Source organism: Tasmannia lanceolata, unplaced genomic scaffold (genome assembly GCF_043159265.1).
Source record: "Tasmannia lanceolata isolate RefF3 unplaced genomic scaffold, GAP_Taslan_0.1 ptg000003l, whole genome shotgun sequence".
NCBI classification, from domain to species: Eukaryota; Viridiplantae; Streptophyta; class Magnoliopsida; order Canellales; family Winteraceae; genus Tasmannia; species Tasmannia lanceolata.
In genome coordinates, this window is record NW_027518680.1 from 37934102 (window position 1) to 37945222 (window position 11121).

At 40.4% G+C, this 11121-nt stretch overlaps 1 protein-coding gene across 1 annotated transcript; it reads left to right on the plus strand.

Annotated features, from left to right (window-relative positions):
* The first annotated feature begins 739 nt into the window (after positions 1 to 739).
* LOC143854331 (Tetratricopeptide repeat (TPR)-like superfamily protein) lies at positions 740 to 3011 on the plus strand. Its single transcript, XM_077364222.1, has 3 exons — positions 740 to 1753; positions 2317 to 2489; positions 2670 to 3011. The coding sequence occupies exons 1-3, from the start codon at positions 1133 to 1135 to the stop codon at positions 2806 to 2808; spliced, it is 933 nt and encodes a 310-aa protein (XP_077220337.1). The 5' UTR covers positions 740 to 1132; the 3' UTR covers positions 2809 to 3011.
* The last annotated feature ends 8110 nt before the right edge of the window (positions 3012 to 11121 follow it).

Sequence of the window (11121 nt, forward strand, 5' to 3'; positions counted from 1 at the left end):
AAGAGAAGTGAGAAAAGATAATGATTGCCTTTGGGTTGCAAGCGTTCCAAAAAGTTTTTCAACACGTGTCAAGCATCCATCCGTCTATAGTTATTTCCGACGGCCAAGATAGAAACGAACCCAAGGTTCCGTCGGTTCAAATACACATTCAAACGAAAACCAAAAGAAGTCTCGTGAAGCGTGCTAATTTAATAGGCAGTAATGAAAAGGAGGAATATGTCAATGTTAAAAGAGTATCAGGGTCTTTTTACCGTCTGATTTTGAAGAATCACCGGTCTTTGATGCTAGTTTTAAGCAGTACCCGAAATCCGTAATTCCTAGAAACATGTGGCCACATTCCGTACTTTTCTCTTAAAGTTGCCCACTGTTCACGTTATAAGGGGGCCGAATTCGTACTGCCGCCGCGTGGGGGGGCGGGGCGGGGCGGGGGGTGGTGGTGTGAAAATATCATGGCCCAATAGAAAATCACAGAAAAATCTAACCTTCTCGCTTGCCCGCAAAGATTTTGCCGGGCTGTTTTTGTCAGGTAATGGGACGCTCACGTGGTAGAGCGAATTTGGACCGTCAAAGTGGAAGTAAGAGACAAATCAACAGGTAAGAGTGGCCCACGTCACTTGACGCATTGTCTCTTTGGGTCAACAGTATGTTTATAAAACGTGTTTCTCAACCAAAGAAATAATGCCACGTGGGAAATTAAAATCAACGGCTGATATGCCCTCTTCTTAGTATAAATAAGCTCCAATGGTTTCTCTCTTTCTCAAGGGGGAAACTGTTTGGGTTTCTCTCTGCTTACCAAAAAAAACTGTTTGGGTTTAAGGGCTTGGAGGTTAAGGGGTTTTAGATTATTTTTGTAGGCTTTGAAGAACTGGGATTTGGGTTCTAGAGGTGTTTTCCTAGTTGATTGATATTCTCAAACTCTTTAGTGCTTTTTGAGTAACTGGGTGGGAATTTCAGAATTTCTTACTCAGAATTAGATATCTAAAAGCGGTATTTGGTTTTCTATCAGGTTTCTTTCCTTCCTCAAATGAAGAAAACAAATGAACGCAGTCTTACAGTTTAAACGAATTGGGTTGTGGTAGACGAGCGATTGGTGTTTTAGAAGCTTTCTGAAGAAGTGATTTTTCTCTGCAAAATGCTTCTCCGAAGTGCTTCAACTCCAATCCTAAATTCATGGGTTCCAGTCTCAAAGGAACCCTCTCCAGAACCCGATATGCTTCCTCCTTTACAGAAAACTCTATCGATCACCCATCTCTCTCCTTCTATTTCATTAACAGCTTCATCAAATTCTCCCTCTCCTGTTAGTGAAGTATCTTCAATTTCATCTAAAAAGATGATGAGAGCCCATTCAGAAAACGATCTTAAGCGTAAGCAATTTGCAAGGAACCTGACGTCAATTTCTGTGGAAGAAGATGAAGAAGAAGGAGGATTCGATTCTAGCTCGTCATCTCTCGAACGGATTTTTTCGAGTTCGGGTTTGGATGAATCAGTAGAGGGTATGAAAGGGTGTTGTGATGTGGGTGATGGAGCTTTTTCTGGTTGTGGGTTTGGTGGATGTGGTGGAAGAGGAGGAGGAGGAGAAGGAGGAGGACGAGGTGGTGGTGGTGGTGGTGGAGATGGATTAGAAGATGATGGGTCTGATTTTTCTGATTCGAATAATTGGAATTATAGTACTGATGCTTATTATCAGAAGATGATCGAAGCAAATCCTGGAAATGCCCTTCTTCTAGGCAATTATGCGAGGTTTTTGAAGGAGGTAATCTTTTAGACATTTTCAACTCATTACTGTTTTATTCATTTCTATGCCATCTTACATGAATTCTTCTAAATGGGTGAAGAATTTGTCATCTTGGATTCAAATACTTCAGGATTCTTTTAGACACTTCTAGATATTTTTTAATCCGTTTTTTCTACTTTAACACTGTCACAACTTTACAATATTTTGAGTTTAACCCACACTACTAGTAAGTTTTGTAAATAGAAGAAATAAAATGCTATATGTACTTAACCGATTAAATGTTTCAATATATTTCTTGTTATAAACTTATTATTATGTAACAAAACAAAATTTGAAAATTGATTAAAATATTTTAGTGAATCTACCAATTATTCTTTTTGAGGTTTGCCGAATCCTACACTCTCGATACCCGTGTTGGATTCAGACACTCTGATGCAACATAGTTTCTATATTTTGAATTCTTGCTTGTTTATCCTGTCTCTCCAACCATACAGAATATGTATTATTTTCTAGATATTTTTTTATTAGATGATTAACCTGGAATAAAATCAATAATCTCATTTGAATTATGGGATATGCAGGTTCGTGGGGATTTTGTGAAAGCTGAAGAGTACTGTGGACGGGCAATCTTAGAAAATCCAAGCAATGGAGAAATTCTATCCCTCTACGCAGATCTGATATGGCAGACGCAGAAAGATGCCCCACGTGCCGAGAGCTATTTTAATCAAGCTATCCAAACCGCTCCAGATGATTGGTAAGAACCATCGAATTGAGAAGTAGGCTTTTCATTTGCATTCTTATGATTTCTCCCATCATGTATCTCTCTCCAAATTTAGCACTTTCAAGTCAAAAATTCTGTAAATGGTTCCTTTTTATCCCAAATTTACCAGAAATCAAATGAGATTTTATTTATCTTTTCTTTGTTACTTTGCAGTTATCTGATGGCCTCATATGCTCACTTTCTATGGGATGCTGAGGAAGAGGAAGAAGAAAACGAGGAGGATAAAGGAGACATGACACCTGCTTTCTTCCATGAATCATCTCAGCCCCAGCCCCTGGGTGCCGTTTCTTGAGTCTATCTTTCTCTCTCCTTTGTAAATTTAACTTGTAAAATATTTTTCGAGAGTAGTATTAGTGAGGAAAAACTAGTTTACTGTCATTCTCTTTGCACAGGTTTGTTTTTTTTTCTGTTTTCTTGTTTGCGGAGGGACATGAAAAGTATCTGTGAGATATTTTATAATCTGTCGAATGAGAAAATTACTTGCATCGGGGTAAATCTGACTCCTTCCCCTTTTCCCACGTACGTATATGGTATAACCCTTTTAAGAAATAAAGTTTTTGATCGTAATAGAAACCATACCCGCTACAATAGGATTATTGTATATAAATGGACCATTTGTCCAAAAAAAGCTCTGTTTGGATGCCAATTGCAAGGGATCCTAAAGCAATCCCTAAGCAAAAAATTGCATGTTTTGGATTACTTTGTGTTTGTTTGCCAAAGTAACATCCAAATCCTTAGAAATTACCAAATAACAAAAATGTGTAATAATTGTATGTCCAGTGATGTGGCATTATTTCTTTTTTCATATGAAATATCTCAAAAAAAAAAATCATAGGTAATTATCCTCTCCTCTACTCTCCTCTCCTCTCTCTAAATTCTTCTCTTTCTCTCTCTCTATTTCTCCCTCATTAGCTTGCATCCAAATAGAATACTCTCATGGTTTCCCCAAGGTTTACATGACATCCAAAATAATGCCCTTGTCCATAGACTTTACTGCCCTAAAGAATGCTTAAGCATTCAAACATAGCAACGGGTCTATTTGGATGCTCGATGCATAGCATTGACTGGAAGAGTCGTGAAATGACTAGTCAACAGGGAAGAGACGAGCATTGGATTTGTCATGAATTACCTTGGAGAATAGTGCAGTAGTGTTTGGTTACGCGGCATAGACTCAAGAATAGGGGAAGTATAGGGGGCGTCATTACCAATATACATAGAGAGAGAGAGAGAGAGAGAACACAATACCCAAGATTTTTCGAGTAAAATTCTATTTTTTTGTGTAATTTGGTTTGAAAGTTGTAAAGAGGGTACAAGAATGCCATCCTTTGTGACATGCAATAATTACCCATGAGACATTCCAGGGAGTCTCCCAAGAGTTCAATGCAACATTAGCAACCAAACGAGGAATGACATCCAATATCCAAACAAAATCCCGTCGGCTGCTAGAATTTTGTGCAGTGTTTGGTTGCATCTTTTGGACTACCTGTCCTATCTTTCCCTTGTCTAACTATGTAGCATGACTTTTGTTCTCCTCCAAACTACGTAAAAAAAAATAGAAGGATTTTTGTTGTTAGGCAAGATTTAGCAATCTTCTCTCTTTCTATCTTTTCTCTCTATTGTAATGACACCCTATGGCCCCCTTATTTAGGTAATGAGACTCCGTACCAAGAAACTACTTTAGTTGATAACCAAACACTAGTACTCTACAAGGAGTAGGGTTGTTCATTCGGTTAAACTCGAACCGAATTATTTCGGTTAGTGGGAGAAGGGCACCGAAACCAAACCGAAATTCATTGTAACCGAACTTTATCCGAAACTGAAAAAAATCGGTTCTTCGGTTAGTTCGGTTAAAGAAAATAATAGATAAAAGAATAAAGAGGGGAAGAAGAAGATATAATTACCCTCTCTGATTTTCTTCTTACAATTCTAAAAAAATATCATTCTCTGTGTTCCTCCTTGAAACCCTAATAGAACCTCTCAAAAAACTTTCTCTTTCAGTCTACCTCATCCAAACCCTATTTCTCTTTCAAATGAACCAGAAGTTGTTGGCCATGGAGATGGGGTGCCGGAGTTGGAGTCTTTGAGAGGCGGAGGCCGCGGAGATGGGGTTGCCGGAGTTGGAATCTTGGAGAAGCGGCGGACAAACCCTAAACCAAGAGTAAAGAGAACTAGATAAGAAAAGAAAAAAATGGCTTTGTTTGTGTGACCTAGGTCACGAAAGTGAAATAGGAATTTTAATTTAATATTACTTAGTAATATATTCACTCTTAAGTTTACACGGGACAGCCTCTTGTAACTGTGTATTCTTTTTAGTATAGCGGGGGCTTTCCCAAGTAAAAAAAGGGGTGGATATATCAATTCACTTAGGGAGTCAGGGTTGTTCAGATGAATGCAATTAAATATATTGACCTGTTGTGGTCCACTCACTACTCTTTTGTTCACTTGCAATTAATATTCACATGTCCTATCTTATATGTCACACTATCTGCTTTTTATGGCCACTGGCACAAAAGTCCCCTCACGCCTTGAAAATATTAGAGAAACTAATGCAAGTGGACAACAATAGTGATAAATATTGTTTTCGGTTTTTCGGTTAACCGTATTTATTTATGTTGGAAACCGAAACCGAAAACCGATTAATACCAAGTTTCAAAACCGAAACCGAACCGATTTTACAGGTAACCGAACCGGAACCTAAAATCCTAATCGGTTCGGTCGGTTAATTCGGTGTTAACCGAATAGTGCACACCCCTAACAAGGAGATCACTTCACTGCCATTACAATTTTTTATGAAGATAACAGTCATTTTATTAAAGCTAAAAAGCAAGATACAGCAGCCAAACCATGCAGGGGCGAGACATCCTGTGCATGATTAATACCAAGATGATACAGGCCTCACAACAGTTCGCCATGATACATAGATCAGCTTCAAGCCTTAACACCATACTGGTTTGGATGCACCTATAAACTATCCAAACCATCGAATGTGCTCCTCTGCCCAAACCATCAAATGTGCTCCCCTGCCCCCTTAATAAGGCCTGCTATAGCCAGAGAATATTTTTTCACCCTTGATTATGGGGGAAGCCTTCACACTCCAGACATCATTTATATTATCAGCTGATTGGATGTTGACCTGTCCCCTTTCTGCGCCTTCCTTTACAAGCTTACTAGCCTCTTCGTTCGAAGATATGTGCATTTGTCGGAACTTTGGCGCCATTGATGCTGCAAGAGGGTCCTATCACCTTCGAATTAGATGAGCCTCTTCGATAATCAAGTGACCCGATCCATTGGCTACAAATTATTTCTATCCCCATAGGAGTGCTCTTGCTTCCACTTCATTTGCATCCATAGACCCCTGTCGGACCAGAGAAAGATAAGAAAAGGCAACCATCGGATCGAGTCTCAAAAAATTCCTCCAGTACCCATTGGGCCTGGATTTAATTTGAGCTTCCCTCAAATTTGAATTTAATCCACGCATTTGATATCGGACACCACCTTGGCGTATCCTTTGCTTTTTATTTTTCTCAGAGGTTATAGCCTTCAATTCTTTAGAATTTGCCCCACGCTGTAGCTAGGGCTTCCTTACTACTTTTAACCCACGCTATGAGGTCGGATTTGGTGTCAAACACTAATCTCCCCTAGTTGCACGTTTTTTCTATGAAGATGCAATTGTTCCTCAGCAACAACTATTGAGACGTGAAAGATGGAGTTCTAGGCTACTAATTACTCTATCTTTCAAGTTACACCTAAACCTAAGGTTCTAAAACACCCTCTCCACCCCCTCTCTCCCTCCCTCCCTCGCACCTAGTAGTCACCCACTCTAACTTCCCCAGTTGTCGCCCCTAGGAATAGGCTCGGAAATGCATGGCACAACACTTGTAACCCAAAACCTTATCCCCCCTGCTACAAACCTAACATAGGGTTTAGATACAGACCTGGATTGACATATAGACTACCATGCATCCAAGCCCTTGCCTAAAGATGTGTCTCTACTCTCCCAATCCCCCCAACCTGCCCCATATCTATCCCCAACCAATTGATGCCACAATGAAGACTTCCTTCCCCAAATCTCCATGGCCATTTTTCTAATAAAACCTTGTTTCTCATTTTTATGTTGCCAATCCCTAGCCCACACTACTTCTTCAACAGATTTACCTTTCTCCAATTCATTAAATGCTTGAGCTTTCTCTTATTCTCCCCTTTCCATAGAAAATCTCTTTGAAGCATTTCCATTTTCTTGCTCACTTTGGCCGGCACTTTATAAAGTGATAAGAAGTATACAAGAAGGTTGGCAATGCCACTTTAATTAGAGTAATTATTCTGCCAAACTACAAGTATCTTCTCTTCCAAGCCGCAAGTTTCCTCTTCATCCTTTCAGTTACTGTGACCCATAATGTAGCTTTAGGTATCCCAAACCCCAATTTTAGCCCAAGATGAGTAATAAGAAAACCTTCTACTCTACACTCCATTATAGATGCAAAGGCCACCACTTCCTTCTGATGCATATTGATATTTACAATGGAGCTCTTTGAGAAATTGATCTTTAATCCATAGCACATCTCAAACCATTTAAATGCTCTCTTTAGATTATTCACATATTCTTGCTCGTCTGATTAAAAAAAATAATGTGCCATCAGGATTTATTTTTTTTGAAAGTTGACAAAATATATTTATTTATACTATGAGAATTACATTGGGGACTAGAGGTCCCAACTTGCATTTACATAGCATAATTGGTCAAGAGCATACTCCTGATTCTAGAGGTGAAACAAAATAGAAACTACTCTTAATTACAACATGATGAGGATCACTAATTCATCCAGCTAGATCTAACACAGCAACTTTGAACACACGGGTCTATGACCAAGCCAACTTCCGAATCCACCTAATTTTCTTCACTCCCAAATTTCTTAGGACAAGTACAGGCTCTAAGGAAGGACATCACCCGAAGCAAATGACCAAAAAGTCTATCAAGCTAAAGGGAATCAACTTCCAAGCGTATGCTCCACAAAATCCAAGTAAAGATCAATGCCTAAAACAGCCAAAGATATTGAAGCATGGTGAAGATCTACATCATCTCATTCGCTCATGTACTTCCTTTGGAGTAATGAAATCCACCCTCTTAAGAAACAAAACACCCTGTAAATTAAGCAACCACCCTCTCACCGACCACAACCATCACATCCTCCTTACAAAAACACTCTGAAGATACCACCACCTATTGAACATAACCTTCATACAAAAAGATAGCACTTCAACAACTACAATCCCACTCGATCTGAGAACGAACCTCTAATCACCGATAGTAATAAAGTCTTAGCACCACGGCCGCGGCCACTTCGCTAACTATCTGTATCCAAGCATGGCAAAACCCACCTATTCCGAAGAACACAAAACAAGAAAAACCTAACACAAACACACAAACAACCTAAAAACGAACTATTTACAAGAGAGGGCCCGGACAACAGTTTCTTCAGGGTTCTCGACCCTTGGCCCCCCCTTTTCTCAACCCGCTTCCCGGTATCCTTATCATTATGCTTCTCCCTTTTTTCCTTCAAATCCCTTGTCACCATAGCCACAAACATCTTTTTTGTAGTATCAAAGTCATCGTCATAGCCTATCCCAAATACGTCTCCTATTGCCATCATTTCATCAAATTCATCAGAGAAATAACCGCTTTCCTCTGCAACCCCTGAACTTTCCTCGACCATTTTTCCTTTATCTTTAACTTCTTCTCCCTTTCCTAAGCACTCTTGAACCTCCTGGCTTGCTTCCATATCCAACGAATCACGAGACTCCTTAGATTCCACTACCGGACTTACCACTAGTTCTTCTAGCCTTTCTATCTCTGCCGCCCTCTCCTCCTCCCAGCGCTGACGACAGATCATCCTTTCCACTTCTAAAGCGTCCTTGAAATGAGGGAGCTTATAGACGGGAATGAACGCATTCTTGACATTTCTTTTCCCAGTTAAACTAAAAAACTCTTCCATGTTATCCCTTGCATCTTTTTTGAATTGTTTCCATTGTCTTTTCAAAAGCCCCATTAATATTTCCCTCGGAGTGGGAAACTTCTCCGATGCCATTTGCTCGTCATACTCCAACTCCTTTAGCAGCTCAAGATCCCCAACTTCAAAAGAGCTTTCCTGATTACCATTCCTTTTCCTAGTATGGGGTCCTTCCTCTTCAAACATGGTGGGAGAGGACAGTTTGTCAAAGTCTTTCAAAAAATTGTTTACTTCAGAGAGAAAATCTTTCTTACTATTGTCTTCTTTTTTAGGACGGCCTTGAAGCTATCTTTTAAACAGAGAGAGACCGCCTTTAGTAGCCAATAGATGTGCCTCGACACGCGTGACCGTCCTTTCCAACACGGGGACGCTTCTTTATCTGGGAAAGATTGACATGGACCTCATGATCCTGACATTTATTAGATTTCGACCCCCTCGATCTTCCTTTGTTCTTTTTGTTCCCATTAAAGAATCTATTTTTTAACTTGACAGCCTTTTCGTCTACCGCCGATTGCAGATCAAAATTGTCAACAATATCCTTTCGGATAGCCTTCCCCATGAAACCGCGTGCCTCAGCATTTAAGGATTTTTGGTTCGCTCCTTTTCCATGTCTATCTATCATCCCTCACAATGATGATTTCTTGCTCTCTGATTTCCCTGACGGCTTTTCAATACCCAAAGCAAAAGGCGGTTCAAAAAACTTTGAGGGCCCATCTAATGGCTCCCTAGCATTGCCAATTTTGCCCTCAGAATTTTCCAGTGGATTTCGTATCTTTTCCGGAGAAATGTCTTTCTCTGACAACTTTCCACTGGAGACATGAATTTCAGGCCCCTCATGAGAAATTGAATTATCCTTGGCACTGGAATCCCCTACCACCGACAAGTCCACATTATTAATAAACTCCTCAGCTTGCATTATCTCCCACCGGATAGATATTGGAATCTACCTTAAGATTGATAAATGGGGCAAGGATTTCCACATCGATGTGAGGAGCTTAACAGATGCAAAAGCCAAACAATGATCATGGTTGCCAGAGAGCTTGGTCTCTAGGACATGACCAAAATGCTGAGCCAAGGCCTCCACAGTGAAGACTGACAAGGCATGAAGAGGGATATCGTAGAATCTAAGTCTAATAGTCATCGCACCAGTATTGAGAGCGGGGAACCAGGGTTGAAGAGATACTATCCACCCAAAGCATCACCACCGCCCATCAGGATTGATTTGGCATGGGATTCATATTCAAAACAAAACAAAATAGCCGAAGGGCTAATAAAGAATGGTTTTTTAAGCAGAGGAAGGGCCCAGAATCGTTTGGCCCATCCCCAAACCTCCTCCAAGAGCCAAGCATTATTTTTTAAACTACCAACAAGATAGCATTTAAGGGTCCACTTTCGTTCCTTCACTAGATCCAACGGTATATTGATTACCGGAGAACCATCCTTCTTTTCAGCACAAGGGGGTTGATTAACCTTGGGAACCCAGACCTTTGCCACCTCAATTTTCTCTTTTAGCCCAGAGCATTTCCTACAAACACTGCGCGATCCGAAGTTTTTATATCTACAATTCAAACACATCCGGTCGCTGCCATGTTGATGCGAGGGAACATTATTTTTTAAACTACCAACAAGATAGCATTTAAGGGTCCACTTTCGTTCCTTCACTAGATCCAACGGTATATTGATTACCGGAGAACCATCCTTCTTTTCAGCACAAGGGGGTTGATTAACCTTGGGAACCCAGACCTTTGCCACCTCAATTTTCTCTTTTAGCCCAGAGCATTTCCTACAAACACTGCGCGATCCGAAGTTTTTATATCTACAATTCAAACACATCCGGTCGCTGCCATGTTGATGCGAGGGAACATTCCTATTAAATTTTGTATCCCATCTTCCAGGGAATTTTCTAGTTCCGAATTCAAATCTTCTCGCCAGAGTATCCATGTCCTCAATGCTCCCCAAGGACCGGGAATGGGATCTGGGGGAGGCCCCATGGGGTCCCACAAGGCTACCCCCTTGACCCAGCAAGATCAAGGATCTACGACAGCAGAGGTTGAAAATTCCAAGTGAATGAAATACTTCCAGAGCAGAGTATCCACATTCATCAAAGGCTAGAAAAGACTCGGCCAACTGCTCAAAGATTGAAACCGCAACTACAAATTACCATACTAGGTGCATTGTCTAAGCTTTGGCCAACTGCTCAAAGATTGAAACGGCAACTATAAATTACAATACTAGGTGCATTGTCTAAGCAAAAAGCCACCGTGGGACTATCTCGGCGATGACTATAGTATGTTAAAGATTTTTCAAAATCAAGTGTTTTTGGTCAAAACAATTTTTGGAAAATATTTTCTTCAAGTGTGTTTTGGAAAAAGAAAAACTTTTCTTTGGAAATAGTTGCTTTTTGCAAGAGAAAGAGAATAGTGTAATGTAGTTGAAAAGATAGTCCCAAATCGGATGAGAGAAAAGAAAGAGAAGGGCTTATAAAGCACTACACTTTTCTATTACTTGTTTGATTGCACATTGGGTTGAACCCATGGTTGGACCCGCGGGACGGTGCAACGCACCGTTCGCGCACGCGCACGCGCACACGCACGCGCGGC

Bases quoted from the DNA above. Each gene is read 5' to 3' on its own strand.
- LOC143854331 (XM_077364222.1), top strand. From the start codon at position 1,133: ATGCTTCTCCGAAGTGCTTCAACTCCAATCCTAAATTCATGGGTTCCA. The intron at 1,754-2,316 runs GTAATCTTTTAG...TGGGATATGCAG, and splicing joins ATGCGAGGTTTTTGAAGGAG to GTTCGTGGGGATTTTGTGAA. The intron at 2,490-2,669 runs GTAAGAACCATC...GTTACTTTGCAG, and splicing joins CAAACCGCTCCAGATGATTG to TTATCTGATGGCCTCATATG.